The sequence below is a fragment of the Ambystoma mexicanum genome, chromosome 2p (genome assembly GCF_040938575.1).
Source record: "Ambystoma mexicanum isolate Mex_15411 chromosome 2p, UKY_AmexF1_1, whole genome shotgun sequence".
NCBI lineage: Eukaryota > Metazoa > Chordata > Amphibia > Caudata > Ambystomatidae > Ambystoma > Ambystoma mexicanum.
The window spans coordinates 280,186,526-280,204,410 of NC_090923.1; the positions used below are offsets into that span (position 1 = coordinate 280,186,526).

General features: G+C 44.9%; 1 protein-coding gene across 3 annotated transcripts in view; it reads right to left on the reverse strand.

Moving 5' to 3' along the window:
• The window catches only part of RFT1 (RFT1 homolog), a 416,949-nt gene that overhangs the window by 316,628 nt on the left and 82,436 nt on the right, over positions 1–17,885 (reverse strand). For all 3 annotated transcript variants that reach the window (XM_069643549.1, XM_069643548.1, XM_069643550.1), the window contains one exon: positions 8,435–8,485. In XM_069643549.1, coding sequence (XP_069499650.1) covers positions 8,435–8,485 — 51 coding nt within the window. The remainder of the gene's footprint in view (positions 1–8,434; positions 8,486–17,885) is intronic.

Sequence of the window (17,885 nt, forward strand, 5' to 3'; positions counted from 1 at the left end):
TAGGTGCCAGGCTCATCATAGAAATCAGTCCTGGCACCATAGGCACCAGGCTCATAGACTGTACTTACCTTATGTAGACCATGCTAAAAATGTGTCCAAGCCAACGTCAGGCCTGGATGGGACTATTTTATTACAGAGACTATTTTTTACTCGGGTGTGGTTCTGTGGAACTTCTTACCTGGGACTAATTTGCAGGCTATTTAAACCACGCCCGAACAGCAGCTCATGCTTCGTGTTATTCTGCATCCAGCAGCGTAACTCTCACCGTGTCTGCAAGTCAGCATCCAGTCTTCAGCCACCCCCGCCTCGAATCCGGAGCTCCTATACAAAAGGGAAAGAAAGGAGAAGAGGTTAGATCACGGACATTATTTGATTCCTTACCTGATTCCGGACCCAGCATATCTCCGAGCCTGGAAAGGACATTATTTCAGCACCCATCGCTTCGCCAGCAGCAGCGCCGCGTTATACTCACCAGTCCACCTCATCTTTCAACTCGGCGCTGCCTCCATCATTTTCTTCGTGGAAACCCTGGAGGAAAACAAAAGGAATAACAAGGTGAGCCGAGAAAACCGACAAAGACAATCTCTTTGCCACCATAGGCTTACCTGCTTTACCACCGGAGGTATTATCCTTTAATTCGCCGCATCTTTCTATGCCGCACCTATAAAGGGAGAGAAAACAGCAAGTTAAACTCATGCAACTTTTACCGGACAGTGTTTGGTAGTACAGACTCTTACCTGAACGCCATCAGCTGCCTCCAGGCAATATTCTTTTGGACCCAGCTGCAACCTAACGAGGGAATGGAACAAGAGTGAACATTGGACATATTGAACTCTTTGAACGTTATAGACACTGGAGTCAATATTCCTCTGGAACTCCTCCAGTACCTTCAAACCAGTGAAGTAACTGGTATCTACGCGCCCCTGCAGGCCATGCAGGATGGAGAGCTCATCATTTAAAAACATAAGGAGAATACTTCTACGAGTCCAGCAGACAAGATTAGGCGGGCCAGTCCAGACTGTCATCTCTTCACTACGCATCACGTTGGTGGAGACCTCAGCTGTCCGGGTCCGATCGACGCCCCTGTGGGAACCAGGTGAGCGTATCAGAACACAAAGCCTATCTACAAATCCCCACCCGGGCCTAATGGAGACCTCAGAAACCGACCAACTAGCCCAATTGTTAGGAGAACTTAGGGCCGAAGTGCACTCCGCGCGCCAAGAAACTAATGCCCTCAGGAGAGAACTGATTGTGCATTCCTTTAGCTCCACCCGAACGCTTTGCTGGGGACCCAAAAAGGTTTGCTGTTCATGAACCAATGCTGCTTGCACTTTTTATGCACCCTGCATCTTTTCCAAACGACCAAGCCAAAGTAGCCTTTGTACTGTCATACCTTAGTGGCAGCGCAGCGGATCGGCCAATTCCATTAGTCAACCAGGGACAGGCCCTGGATAACGAACTTCTATCCCTACGACAAGGAAACCAGGACCTGCTAACTTATATCGCAACCTTCAATAGGTTGGTGGTGGAAACCGGATGGCCAGAGGTAAAGCGAATTACATTATTTCATCATGGACTTCATGTTTTGGCCCAAGTTGTGAACCCACCTCAGAATTGCGCAGAATATATAGAGTTAGTGGTCCAGCTAGACCACCGACTTCAGAATAGAAAAGCTGATCGAGCTAAATTCGAGAATCGGGTATTGGTTAAACCCAATGTTACTCCCAAAGGAAAAGATGCATCAGACCCAATGCCAATCGGGGGGGGTTAAGGGACCCTTAACTCAAAAAGAAAGAGAAAAGAGATGATAGATGCAGTTGTGTCTGTACTGTGGGGCCTCAGGACATTTTCCACAGGATTGCCCTATAAAACCATCCAAGAAAGTAGTCAGAGTTGCTGACAGAAATCAAACAGAGCCTGATTCGGGAAACGACCACGCCCGACAAGCACAGAGGTCCGCTTGCCGAGCTTAAAGAAGGACACTCGGACCTCGCACCTAATCATACCAATGGTCCTTATTGATCCAAGGCAGCCATCGCATATGCATGCAGTTAGGGCATACACTGATAGCGGGTCGTAGGAAACTATGTGGACCACGAATTGGCTTCTAGGTTGAATCGACCTCTCTGCCAAAAGACCACTTCGGATGTTATCACCACAGTCGATGGAACTGAAATTGCCTCTGGGCCTGTAACTCATTCCACCACAGAGATGACACTGTTGGGTCAAGATGGGCATCGAGAGACTATTGTGTTTGACTTAATCCAAATAATACTGGGGATACCTTGGTTGGAAACACATAATCCTTGTATTGATTGGCGAGAGAAGAGAGTAACCTTCCCGGAGTGTGCACACACCTATTACCCGGAAAAAACCTTGAACAAAAGCCTGGCCACAGTCGCTAATCCAGTCATGCAGTTACCTCAGGAATATCAAGAATTCCAGGATGTTTTCCAAAAAGAACAGGCAAACACCTTACCACCTCATAGATCATACGATTGTCAAATTGACCTCATACCCTGTGCACAACCTCCATGCAGTAGGATCTACGCCCTTACGGAACCCGAAAACCATCACCTACGACAATACTTGGACCAATACCTTGCTAATGGCTTTATTCGTCCATCTAAGTCCCCCGCATCTTCAGCTTTATTCTTCGTGGCCAAAAAGGAAGGTGACCTCAGAACGTGCATAGACTACCACGCATTAAACCAGATCACGGTGAAGAACCGATATCCATTGCCTCTGATCCCCGAACTACTAGACCAAGTAAAGGATTCTTGCATCTACACTAAATTAGGTCTCTGAGGGGCATATCATCTGGTACGTGTAAAGAAAGGCGACGAATGGAAGACCGCTTTTCGCACCAAGTACGGATTATTCGAATATCAGGTGATGCCCTTCGGGTTGTGCAATGCACCAGCAGCCTTCCAGTATTTTATGAACGATGTCCTTCGTGAACTCATTGACGTCTGTGATGTCGTATACATAGACGATAGTCTAGTGTACTCCTCCTCAGAATCAGACCATGTTAAGCACGTTCGTGCAGTCCTTGAGAAACTACGCCAGCACAAGTTATATGCAAAATTGGAAAAATGTGTTTTTCATGCTACAGAAGTTGAATTCCTTGGATTTATCCTGACTCCAAAACGAGTCCGAATGGACTCTCGAAAGGTGGACGCAATTCTCAAGTGGCCATCACCTAGTTCAGTTAAAGGGGTGCAAAGCATGCTTTGATTTGCTAATTTCTACCGCAGATTTATTCCTGACTTCTCATATGTCGTACACCCCATCACAGCACTTTTGCGAAAAAACAAATGCTTCTTGTGGACCGAAGAGGCTGAAAAAGCCTTCCAAGAACTGAAATTGAAATTCACGTCGGCACCTGTCTTAAAGCATTCACGCCCCGAGCTCCCATACATAGTTTAAACCGATGCATCCAGTTTAGCCATGGGGGCTGTCCTGTTCCAGAAGGATCCGGAAACCGGTCAACTTCATCCAGTAGCATTTTGGTCCAGAAAATTCTCGGCCTCCGAATTAAACTATATGGTTACCGATAAAGAGTTGTTAGCCATCAAATTCGCCTTCAAGGCTTGGCAGCATTATCTTTTCGGTGCCAGGCATACCATTACTGTAATCACCGATCACAGGAACTTGCAGTATTTAAAAACAGCCAAGGCCCAATCATCGCATCAACTTCGATGGGCCTTATTCCTTGCCGAATTCGATTTTGTGATCACTTATCGACCAGGTTGTAAGAATGGTAAGGCAGACGCTTTAGCCCGAATTGGGATGGGAGAAGCATATTCAAACCCGGAACTGGTGCCTACAATTCCTGAACAAAGAATTCTTGGTATAACTACTCTACAGACCTTAGAAGATATTCATTTAAAGATCCAACAACTTTTCGATTCAGCAGCCCTGCAGGAATGGGTTGAAAAGGGCCCAGATTATTCAGTTGTCAATGACCTACCTTACTATCAAGGGCGTCTATTTCTACCACACAAGGAACTACAACAACAAGTAATCTCCAATTACCATGAGGCTCTGATGGAAGGGCACCCAGGTACTGCAAAAACTGAAGCTAAAATTAAAAGACAATTCTGGTGGCCCACCTGGCGAAAAGATTTAAAGTCATTTGCACTGTCTTGTGGCATCTGCGCCCAGAACAAAAGTCAAAAGAAGAAACCAGCTGGTCTTTTACAACCTTTAGATGATATTCCACCGACACCATGGCACACTTTGTCTTTAGACTTTATTACAGATCTACCGCCATGTAATGGATTCAACACCATTCTAGTTATTGTGGATCTTTATTCCAAGATGACTCACTTTATTCCTTTAAAAGGATTACCTTCTGCTTCAATCTTGGCCAAGGAATTTCTCGAAAATATTGTTCGAATACATGGATTTCCTTCCGTATTGATCTCTGACCGTGGTAGTCAGTTCATTTCGCAATTTTGGCAGCAGTGTTGTCAATTGGCACAAATCGACGTAAGGTTATCAACCAGTCACCATCCCCAAACCGATGGTCAGACGGAGAGAACCAACCAGACTCTTGAACAATACCTACGTTGTATGCTCCACCAAACCGAAAGTAATTGGAAGGACATTTTATGGATTTCTGAATACGCATACAATAACTCTGTACATTCAGGAACCGGACAAAGCCCCTTTTATACCATATATGGACATCATCCCCGAACCTCAGAACTCGATTCGCCCCAGCATTTAGAAATGCCGGCAGTAACTCATCTGCAGTCTATTATTACACAAGCTTTTAAAGAGGCAACAAAACATTTGAAACAAGCAAAAGAGAAATACAAGAAAAATGCTGATCAACATAGACGTGAGACCCCACCATATCGAATCGGAGACCAAGTTTGGCTGGCTACAAGACATATACCTCTGAAAGGAACTCAGACTTTTAATCCTAGATATTTGGGATCTTACACCATTAAGGCCTTTATCAACCCGGTGGCCGTCAAATTAGAATTACCCTCTAATATGCGGATTCATCCTGTCTTTCATGTTTCACTTCTAAAACCAGTTCAACCCGGGACAAGATTAACCAAATCACCTGACCCCATTCTAATAGATGGAGAACCTGAATTCGAGGTAAAAAACATCCTCGACTCTAAAATGGTTAAATCAAGACTTTTTTATTTTATCGACTGGAAGGGTTACGGACCACAAGAAAGGTCATGGGCACGTTCATGCTCCTAGATTGGTGAAAAAATTCCATCGGGACTTCCCAGACAAGCCAGGGCCAAGGGGAACAACAACTTTAGGAGGGGCCTTGGGGGGGGGGGAAGAGTGCTGTCATGATGCCTACCCCCGGGCATCCGGATCGAGTCCATCAGCCCTGGGAGCAGGCATCCAGATACTCATTAAAACCCCAACAGCCCCTTAGGCGCCAGGGGTTTACTTACCTTATGCAGACCATGCTGCAAATGAGTCCAAGCCAACGTGAGGCCTGGATGGGACTATTTTACTACAGGGACTATTTTTTACTCGGGTGTGGTTCTGGGGAACTTCTTACCTGGGACTAATTTGCAGGCTATTTAAACCACGCCCGAACAGCAGCTCATGCTTCGTGTTATTCTGCATCCAGCAGCGTAACACTCACTGTGTCTGCAATTCAGCATCCAGTCTTCTGCCACGCCCGCCTCGAATCCGGAGCTCCTAGACAAAAGGAAAAGAAAGGAGAAGAGGTTAGATCACAGACATTATTTGATTCCTTACCTGATTCCGGACTCAGCACATCTCCGAGCCTGGAAAGGACATTATTTCAGCACGCGTTGCTTCGCCAGCAGCAGCGCCGCGTTATACTCACCAGTCCACCGCATCTTTCAACTCGGCGCTGCCTCCATCATTTCCTTCGTCGAAATCCAGCACCTGGGAGGAAAACAAAAGGAATAACAAGGTGAGCCAAGAAAACCGACAAAGACAATCTCTTTGCCACCATAGGCTTACCTGCTTTACCACCAGAGGTATTATCCTTTAATTTGCCGCATCTTTCTATGCCGCACCTATAAAGGGAGAGAAAACAGCAAGTTAAACTCATGCAACTTTTACCGGACAGTGTTTGGTAATACACTCTTACCTGAACGCCATCAGCTGCCTCCAGGCAATATTCTTTTGGACCCAGCTGTAACCTAACGAGGGAATGGAACAAGAGTGAACATCGGACATATTGAATTCTTTGAACTTTATAGACACTGGAGTCAATATTCCTCCGGAACTCCTCCAGTACCTTCAAACCAGTGAAGTAACTGGTATCTACGCGCCCCTGCATGCCATGCAGGATGGAGAGCTCATCATTTAAAAACATAAGGAGAATACTTCTACGAGTCCAGCAGACAAGATTAGGCGGGCCAGTCCAGACTGTCATCTCTTCACTACACATCACGTTGGTGGAGACCGCAGCTGTCCGGGTCCGATCGACGCCCCTGTGGGAACCAGGTGAGCGTAACATTGGCCTCTCTCTTCTCCAGAGTCAAGGCCAGTACCACGGACGTGGAAGCTTCCCTCGCACCTACTTTTCAGCGTAGACTTGCCCAGTGTACCGTTGACATCTGCTGCAAGACACTTGTGCTATTGTTCGCGGTCTTAGGCTCTCTTCCACGAAGTTTCCACGGATATGGGACGAAAAGGGCAAGGTAACTTCTCTCTTTGCCACCCTCTCGATTCCTGCAGCCTTTTCTCCTTCTCTTGAACACTGCACTGGATTAGCCGTCTCGTCGTGCTGTCTTCCGTGCTCGTCCTGTGCTCTCGGGATCCACCTTTTATCCCTATGGGGAAGGGAAAGGGCTGACAGGTGTGAGCGATTCTGATCAATTGCCTGGCTTTGCCTGACCCTTGTATTGGGACATGTCAGGTAAACAGCTCTCGTGTTAGTCCGTTGTCCTTTGTGTTGTGCAAAAGTGTTTGTGTTGGAAAGGGGGGGGGGGAGTGGTTTTGAATGTCCTACGTGAGAGGATGGAGAAAAGGTGTCAAAGGAAGGGGGATACCACGTCTCACCCATCCGTGTCCCAATCCCGGAGGACCCCCCCATCCAGGTGATCCTCCCTCATTGGTACACCCCCAAGAACTGGATCCAATAAGCGATGGTCGTGTCCTGGCCACCAGGATGACAGATCCCCAGGGACTAGCTAGAGAGACACTTTCAGGTTTCTCATACCTCCCTGGACTCTCCCCCTCCTCCTTCTTCTGAAACCTGAAACCTTGGAGTCATCTTTGACTCCCCTTTATCCTTCCTCCCTCATACACAGGACATTGCCATGAAGTCCCACTTGCAACTCTTCCTTCTCAAAGGAATTCTCCCATTTCTCACTTTCCCCCAGAAGCTCAATGCTTCCCGAGCCCTGGTTCTCTCTAGGCTTCACTATTGCAACAGCCTCCTCCTCAATATACCTTCTTCCACTCTGCAACCCCTTCAGCTAATCTAAAATAGAGCAGGACTTATACTTGGCCTTAAGCCCAGGAGCCCCATCTCTCCTGCCCTAAAAAGCCTCCACTGGCTCCCGGTTGCTGCACAGATTAAATTCAAATCCATCTGCATCATCCACATGGCTGTCTGGGCCTGGGGACCACTCTACCAGCAACTGTCTTTTACCAAATACTCTCTTTCTAGACCTCTACACTCCTCTGGCATCAACCCTCTATGTGTAAAGTGTTTGGCTAAACAGAGAGCAGAAGTATCTTCGCTTTCCTCAGCTGGTTCCTCCACTAGAACAGCCTCCCCCTCCAGCTGTGTCTTGAGCAGGACCTTCTGAAGCTACGAAAACACCTCAAGACTCTCCTCTTTTCCTCCTCCTTCCCCTGCTAATTCACACAGTTGCTGGGATTGGTGTATGGGACCCTTATGCATCCATAGTGCCCCTGATCATTCACACCCAATCTCCCCAGCATCTGTCTTCTTCAGCTCTGGCCTCGGCTCAACTTCCACACTGGTGGTTCGCACTTTCCACCCAACGCGGCTCCTGGTACATAGGACTTACTATACCCTGCATTTCATCTGTGGCTCACCCTCAAGCACGGACACCTCAGCACCTACCCCACTGCCCTCTTCCTTCCTGCTCTTGCACGTTCTGAATGCTCACAAGGCATAGTAGGCTCGTCCGTCCCTTCCCCCTCTGTATTTTGTGTACTTAATTGTATTTTCTGTTTTTAACTGGACTTCTACCCTATGTCCTGTCCCCTCCCTCCTGCCCTGTGGCCGCTTTAAAAACTAATTGTATTTCCTGTATAAGCGCCTAACAAGCAAACAATAATTAAATAAATATAACCGTCTGTGTATTAAACATGCATTCAATCAATCAAAATAACTTTATTCAGCCGACGGGCCATGAAAGTACATCCCAACACAAAACATTCATTGTAAATAAAATCCCCATCCTTGGTCATAGAAAAGTAATACCTGAATGCTTACCTTGGTCTCCAAAATTTAGGACATTTAAAAATGTCATAACATATCGTTCACCTGTAAACAAAATTGAGACGAAATTGCATAAACAATGTTAAGTGTATAGTTTTGTACAAAAAATAACATTGGCAAAAACAATAGATCGGGCTAAATGAAAGTGTTGGTTCTTGTTGGGATGGTGAGTCACAAGCAGACAAGAAGCCAAGGGGAAAGGGCACAGAGGATACAAGTGTGGGGCATGTCAGGACAGAAAGAGCTTACTTACGAGACACCATTCACACCATCCAAATTTTTGAAAAACTGCCCTTTGACCCTCGTCACAAATACTTGTGACAATGGATATTAAATCATTGTACATAAATATTCCCCAAGATCAGGCCATCAAATGTATTCACCAAATACTTACCCAACATGATCAACAAAGCAGGGTACCTCACAATTTCGTTCTGGAACTTATGACTTTAGCTCTATGTAAAAACGTCTTTGAATTTGATGGACAATTCTATATGCAGACTAAAGGAACTGCAATGGGCGCCACATTTGCCCCTAGCCTTGCAATACTCTTTATGTCCAACTTTGAGTCAAACCACATTTTATGCGAAATAAATCCCTATCAACTTTTGATTTCGTACTGGAAACGATACATCGATGACATCGTTTTCATTTGGAACGGCCTTGAACCTGAACTCAATCTTTTCCTAAACTGGCTAAACAATGTTGACAACAACATCCAGTTTACCATGGAAAAAGCAATCAAGAAATCTGTTTCCTTGATCTCAAAATCAAGCACGAAGATGGTATCCTCAAATGCAGTGTGTACCGGAAGACTTCTGCACGCAACACTCTTCTGCATTTTTCAAGTAATCATCCACGCCATCTGCGTGCAAATTTACCCTATGGTCAGTTCCTCAGAATCAGGAGGAACTGTACCAACCTTACAGATTTTTACCAACAGTCTGAGGATCTTACAAACCGTTTAGTAGACAGAGGCTACCCCAAAAAAACTCATCTCAAATTCTAGGAAAAGAGCTAGATTCAAAGACAGAGACACTTTGTTATCCAATGACATTACTCGAGAACACCCTGACTCCGACAAAATAACCTGTGTGATCACACATGGCCCTCACACCTTTCAGATTAAGAAATTAATCCACAAATACTGGCCGATTGTAAAACTGAGCTTGCCCAACTCCCCAACGCCACGCTTTGCTTTTAAAAGAGCAAAAAACATATGTGACACTCTGGTACATTCAAAATTTAAAAAACCCCCAGAACTGGCCTTTGGGACCTCAGAACGACCACTGGAAACTTTCCGTGCGGCTCATGCTCAGTATGCCAGTTCACGTGCAAAATAAAAAATTTTAACATTGGAACCAAGACTTGGCACTTAAATTCCATGACTAATTGCAAAACAAGCAATTTACTGCATTGAATGCCCTTGTGGCCTCAGGTATGTATGCCAGACAAGCAGATCGGTGAACACCAGAATCTCTGAGCACCGCTCCCGCATCAGATACAAAAACACATCAGCACCGCTTGTGAACCACTTTTTAGAAAAACATCACACTCCTAATGACATCAAATGGTGGATCCTGGATGTAGTCAAAGGATCTGCCAATATACCACACAGCCTCCAGCAAAAAGAAGCAAGATGGATCCATAGACTTTCCAGTCATGAAAATGGTTTAAATGAAGAATGTGTACCTCTAATTTAAAGTACAAAAAGTGGGCACATTTCTAGCAATTTCCACGGCTAGGGCCAGCTGACATTTTTGAGCAGTTCAACTTACTCATAAACTGACCCTTTTCTAGTACCGCTCTGACACCAACAAGGACTCGGAAATCCTACTCTTCAAAAGACAGGAGCGCGACCAAAATCGTGCCTGATCTAATTCAGCTGTCCATTTTGGACTCATGTGACTGAGTCATACGTTATAATGCCCTCATTGGTCCTTTACTATTGTTCAACAAACGCCCTGGCTGGCGTTAACAATTCAATTAATATCACGGCATTCACATATATGCGTTGTTGATACCAGCCAGTGTTTATGTAACTGAGGACTTTCCACCCGCTTCATTCTGGGCATGTGCACTCGATGTACCAATACACGGTTTCCATGGATGCCGTTTGAGCTCCAATGCCGAAGGGACACACCCCCTCAGCCTTGACAAAACTGACAGGTTAAGTGCACCAATCACATTGTTTCAACACGCAACCAATTAGGAAGGGTCCCCCACCCCTGGGACAGCCAATCAAGCTCCTCGATGACGAGTCACACCCGCCGCGGCAGTGACGGCGTGTTCTGCTCGTCAGCTTTGACTCAGCGTTCGGCAAGCAGAGACAGTCTGCCCAGCGCGCACCCCTGGACACAACACAGGCGTCTCAGCTCTAACGGGACATTTCTATAAACCGTCCTCACTGTAGGCATGTGAGGCACTTTCTTCCTCCACCACCTTTCTAATGCTAGATATCTGCATTAGCTTCTTTTCAAGTAACGTCAAGAGAACGTTACATTTACTATCTCCATGTCTTTCTTTATTTCTGTCTTGGCTTCCTCTAGTCTGAGGACCACTGCAAGCACATCTGAATCCAACGCCGCACACACCAAGTAACAGCCACGACTCTCATCCATAAGAGGTGTGTGGTCTCTAATTCATTTATCGCTCACAGTACGGTAAATCGACCATACATGACACTTCATAGAGAAAGTTACATTTGTTTGTTTGCCCCTTTCCTTATTTCCTCTTCCCTGTTGCAGCAAGTGCACACAAAATAGCGAGTGGCTGTGCCCTGGGGACTGCATGTTCCACGCTGCATCCTTCTAATCTGTGGAAGACCACAATCCCAGCCCAAGTGGGTTTCCCATTACAGTCCACTCCCAGATTAAGGGTAAGGACCATATTCCCACTGGGTTTACAAAAAAATTGTGTTTTGTTGCAAAAACTAATAAGTAAACTTGTGCTTAAATTTAGACTAATGCCACTAAAGCTGAAAACATTCCTGAAAATAAAACTGGTTTTATGACACACCTTCCCCCCATTCCTTTTTTTGTCTGCCTTCATACAGGGACAGGTTTGGCTTCCCTTTTCTTCATGTTTTCGCCCTGAGTAAGGCTCGATAATAAACCTAATTGCCCAGCAGGGGGCAGATCCGAAACGTGAGATGGATGTCTAAAAACCTTTTTTCTTAACTGGAAGACTCTAATCTGGAACTTAATTTAAAGTCCTATTTCAAACTTGTGCTCAAACGACAATTGCTTAAGCACGAACATTGTTGTGCCATTGCCAGGAGTCTCCAGCCCTATTAGACACCAACACGTCGGCAGACCAGCATTCATTTATTCATCTACATAGCGGCACCTGTATACTGGATTTTGGGCCGCCATAGCTTCCTTCTCACTGAGGGGATCTTTTCCTTATTTGCTCTGTCACCGTATATTCTTCTGTATTCATAACACATACTGATTTATTTGTATTGAATGTTTATTTGTTAAACCTGTTTGATTTTTCAACTCTCTGATCATTTCAGACTGCATTTCCATGTTTTACACATGTCTTTTCCCCCTCCTTTTTATTTAATTGTCTTGAAAACGCATAATAAATTATCCTGATAAACAAGGAATGTTTTCAGAACATAAATACTGTGGCTTAGAACATCTGTGATTACCTTGGTTTAGGTTGCACAACCACACTAAATTGGTTGAACTTCATTCTTTACAAAAAAGGAAAACATTTTTATTTTTCATTTGAGCATAGTGGATACCTTTGTCTTAACAATAGATATTTCCTATAATAGTCCCAATCCACTTTATTCCTTAAGGGACAACCCCGATTTATTTTTTGTATGAGGACAGAAAGAGCACCTTTAAAGAACACAGTGGGGGGGGGGGGATACCTGGGGCAAACAACGGCCTTTAGGGGTTCGAGGGTCCCTGGGCGGGTGCACATGGCCTAGGATGTGCAATGCTTAAAAGGCTTAATGATCCCCAAGGGCAAAAGGGGCAATAAGGTGCAAGGACCACTGGGACACACAGGGGAGCAAAGGCGTGCTAGAAGTGGAAAGCACACTAAGGGGCATACAATGCTGGGAGCAAGGAGGAAACAAGGATCATGTGGGGAGCGCAAACAGGCTCATGTATGAAAGAAGGGGCATCAAGACTTTACAAAGAGGTCCTGGGGCATGAACAAGTGCTAGAGGGGACATGGAAGGCGCACTGGCATTCAAAGGGAGAGCAAGAAGTGGAGCAGAAGAAATACTCTGATGCACCTGTACATGGTGAGTGTGCAAAGCAACACAAGGGAGAGGCACAAGGGACATGAGGGGCCGGGAGCACAGCAGGGTGCAATGTGCACTAGGGGGGAAAGACGCATTGTGGTTTGTGGCAAGGAGGCATAGTGAGTGGCTGGAGGGTCAAAAGAAGCTCTATGGCAGGGACCCAATGGAATGGACAATGGGAAGAGAGGCACAAGTAGTGTTGAGGCACGGGTACAAGGAGCTATGAGGAGGGTCCATAAGGGGCACTAGGTTAGGGTTTAAAGGACACTGGATGCCCAAGAGACAGTGAGAAGTGGCTAAAGCACCTACTCAGCCTATTCATCATATGTGTTTGACTAAAATCGTAGCATTTCGGTATGCACCCTATGAAAGGTTATGCTTGCCAACATTTTACAATCCGTTCTTTAGGCTCTAGTAAAGAGAATACAAGCAATATTCTACCATCCCAGCCAATTTATTTCAATCAAATACATCTAAATGAAACATCTCAATGAAAAACAAATTCAAAGAAACTAGATTTTAGTGAAAATTCACTCAGTTACATACAAAACTCAACAAAATTACAATTAAGAAAATGTAAATAAACGATGCAGAGTAACACTAAAATGAAACTAATGTATATGGGGAAGGTCATAAGAAGGGAAAAGGACAAAGAAACAAGGCAGCAAAACAGCATAGATTGCCAAGTTAATGAGGCTGTAATGTGCCAAGGAGCGGAAAATAAGGCTCATTAATCATCAGTATTGGAGGAATATTAATGTAAACATTAAATAAAAAATAGTAAGGTAGAACACCACAATGTAAAATTCACATAAACCCTCAATATAAAAAGACTTTTGTGAAATAAAGGCATTTATTTGCCTTTCAGTGAGTTGGCACTACCAACATTCATATTATCAGGATTTTATAGTGACTGCATCCCAAATGGGAAAAAAGGATTATCTGCTAACTAGCAATTGAATGCTCTTCAGCAGAGGTCTGCGACCTACGGCTCTCTAGATGTTTTGGATGAGGACTTCCATGAATCCTCAGCATTGAATAAGATCGCTAAGCATGATAGATTTCTATTCAAAAACATCTGAAGAGCCAAAAGTTGTAGATGCCTTGGTGGATTGCTACTATGGGATGATTAAGGACCTTAATGAAATGTTGAATAATGCGTCATGCGGTTCTACAAACAGAAGTCTTACAAACTGGGTCATCTGTTCGAGCACTTCACATCTACCCGCCCATCTGTTAATAATAAAAGTTGGTGACCTAACCACAAATGGGATATGAAGCCTCAATTAACAAACATGTAATACAGGTATTCCAATTTGTGTCATTCCATATTGTAGTGATCAACATTTTTCCAACTATTCTTCTCGTTAAAGGTCATTTCTTCCAATGGGTTAATTGTGATTGGAAGGATAAATTAACTTATTATCTGGACATTCCCCTACACTGCCAAAGTTCTAAATGACAGTTTAAGATTGGACATCAACAAACGGTTAAATGATTGCGAGATTCCAGAGCAGAGATGGTTAGGACACAAGAGGATTTTAATGAAGGGGAAGGACTGTGATAAAGGATAAGGCCTGCTTCCCACCACAATTTCACTTCTCTCTATTCACTGTAGAGTTGTTTTTAACCACAAGTTGGCGTTTAAATGGGCCAAAACCTAAAACTGCACAATAGGGTGCGTACAGTACGTTTGGATGCGTGCACAACTGGAAGGAAAAGGAGAGCTGTGGTAGGGTCAGGGGCTGGACCCCATCAGGGGGAGTACAGAGATCAAAGCCTGTGGTAGAAGGCCTACCAGGCCATATGGCAGAGCCAGTCCTACCCCAGCGGCGGGATGAGGAGTTGGGTGGGCCCCGGTCCCTGACATTGGTAGCACTGTCAATCAAACAATGCTGTACACCCTTGATTCCGGGCAGAGTTATTTTTGTTTATTGCTGAATGACCCCCAAGTACCATCATGCCTTTTGGTGACAAACACATGGTGAAATGAACCCACAAACTCAAATACCATGAACATTCTCCTGCAACTGTCATACTCCAGTTAAACCAGCAGCAGTACACCTTACAGCAAAGCCCAAGCCCGCAAAGCCCAAGCATTTGAGCTCCAAATAATCCCCGCTCTAAGCAAGCAGAGACAGAGCAGAATGCAGTGTGCAGAAATGGGGTGGGACAGAAGGCGGGTGAGAGGGAGTAGGAGTGTGTTAGGCACAGTTTGAATGCAGTACCCTTTGGGACCACTACACACAACTAGGACTACAGGTGTAAGAAAACCCAACCTTTGGTATAAGTCTGTACTACACAGTTTTGGTAGTGTTGCTGAGCAGCCAGGCTTATCTCAAGAGGGGAATGTGAGCTGTAATGATGGTGCACCGAGGTCAGCAATCACAAGTATTCAAATAGTCTCTTACACTCAAGGTTGGTAAAACTCTTATACATTTTTTCAGTCAGTTATAAAACATTCACTAGAAGGAGGCAATCTATATCACACAAAATTATACTTCAGTACTTTACACGGTACGGGTCTGAGGCATTTAAACTACTTTGAAGGAGGAGCAAAATGTCATTCAGAGTACTTTGAGTAGGAGCAAAAAGGCATTGGTTAATAAAAAGTATATTACAGTTACTCTTACTCTTAGACAGTGCAAAAAGAGTTTGCCAGAGGAGCCAATTCAATGCAATAGGTTAGGCCAAAGTCAATGGGCTAAAGTCTTGTATAGGATAAAGCGGTTCTGGTAGTTAAACGGAAAAGTCTTTGCCAAAGTTCTCAGAAGTAGTTTGTAATAGAAAGATTCATATGTTGGGTCACTAACTGACTAGGCCTGCAAGTTGCAAAAGTTCCAAGCACTTTCACAGTGAGAGGTAAGTTCGCTCAGTCGGGTTTTCACACTACCTTATAATGAAGAAAAAGATGCAGCTGAAGACTTCTGCTCTTGGCAGTTCCTGCAGTTCTTGCTGTTCCTGAGCCTCAGTCGTGGGACAAGAGGGAGAACGTCAGGGGACTCCTGCACTGCACTGGTCGTAAAGCTGGAAACTGGCAAATCTTCAATTCCGGTAGCTGTAGTCAAGAACACAAACTGGTGTCCCTCTCCCTGGTTATTCGGTTTCCTGCAGCACTCAGAGGAAAATCCAACCAGCTCCTAGAATGGTATCCAGGTGGCTTACGGGTCGAGTTGATTGGTCCCACCAACTCAAAGGGAGAAGTCGTCCTTGCAGGGCTTCTCTGTCGAGATGAACTTGGCGATTCGGACCTGCAGCAGGGCTTCATTGGGCAAACCAACGGTCCAGCAGTTGCAGCAGCCGTCCTCTTCAAGCTCGTCTTCGGTTCTTTCGTTCCAGTGGTCGACTCTGACTTCCAAGACAAGAGACTCGCCTTTTATTGAGTTTCCTCCCATTCATTCCAGCCAAGCTGCCACTCACCCAGCAGGGTGGCTGTCCTTGCCGGACAGTCAGCCAGCCAATCACGCCAGAGTGCATTTGGGTCTCCTAGGAGACCAAGCACAGGAATTTCAGGCACCTCCCTCACTTCCTGCCCACCCAGAATATCAGGCGCCAGAGGTGGTTTTCAGTCCTGAAGCCCGCCAAAGGCAATGGAACAAAGGGACCAAACCTGGTTTGGCGCGCAAAGACAAACTCTAGAAGGACCTTTCAAAAAGAAATGGGGAAACAAGAAGACCGAGACCTGTTTAAAGAAAGGGGGCTCAGACGCCATCTTGAAAAACATGGCTTCTGTGATTTAACGCTACCAGTGTTCGCGGTTGGGAAAAATCATGGTAGCTCGTTGTAAAACCACTACCACCAGCCATTTCGAGAGGGAAGGGTAGCATTTGACTGCTACATGAGTATCTAGACACAGGGGATACTAGGTAACCCCTCGAGCACTCTATAGCAAGATAGGGTGTGCTGGGTCTCGGAATTTGGAAAGACTTAGTAAAGTCAATTTCACTTTGCTTTCTCTGGGAAACAGTAGTTTATCCCAGAGAAGGTATTTAAACCTTGGGAAAGCCTGGATAGGTTTCCCTGTGCCACTTCACTGAGGGTGCTGTGTGACATCCATGAAAGGATGATGCCTAAGGAGTTGTCTAAAACTCCTTAACCAAAGAAAACACCAGAGTAAAACACATTCCAAGTACATGAGAGAGTGGGAAAAAAGGCTCACACTCTCTCCAGGTAAAGAAATCAAGTCCTCAAAATCCAGCAAAGTTGTCTGAGGGTCTCTAAGGTGAAGGAAATTAGTACATTTATGAGAATTCTTCCTAACAGAGTGATTGAGAGAATAAGAGGTTGTAAGATCAGAGAAAGGAGAGGGAGCGAGAAGGAGACATGAGAATGACTGAGGTAACTCTGGCATCATCTTGAAAACCTTTTATACCATTCACTGTGGGAGCATAGAGTTGGAACCCTTGAAAGGCACAGAGTGAGTGAGTTTGAAAAGGCCTTGGTCTTTAGGTCTTCCTGGATAGAGAGGCTAGATTAGAGAGTAGGGGGTTACCAATCTCTAGTATTCCACATGTACCTGGGGTGGCAGGGATGCCTGGGATAGGGTGAAGGGATCCGACAGGAGTTTGAGGGACTAGTAAGAAGAATCCCTTCGTTTGCATCAATGCAGTGAAAACATCCAAAGAAAAGTCCAGACTTCATTCTGGCAATATCTATTGATCCTGGGGAGTTTCTGGGTAATTTGTGACAGAGCCAAATTAGAATGCATCCTTACAACAATCGAAAGCCTATATACACAAAGGAATACTTAGGCAAAGTTTCCTTGACCAACTTTCAGCCAAAAGTAAACAATTTAATTCCACTGTTCGATTGCAAGCTAATGCTTGGTCTTGCAATACTGATATGGAAGGTCTTCTGGGTTAAGGCTCCTACAGAAGGTTATGTACACACTGATATTTTGGGCCCCCTCAATCTTATTTGATAGGTATGCCCTTGACGAGATTCAGGAGGTAATTTATTTTTATTAAGGTATAACAATAAATAATTCATAGAAGACGGTGGATGCATAGCAGGCGGCTGGAAATAAGAGAACATAGGTTTGTGTGTGACTGTTCCTGGTAGATCTCTGTAAGCTTGAATGACATCCCTTCTAAAGTAGTGCTTGCTCTGAGGACAGTAGGATACCCAACTCTACTATTAGCAGAAATGGAGAATACATATAGACTTGTCAACTGCGTTTCT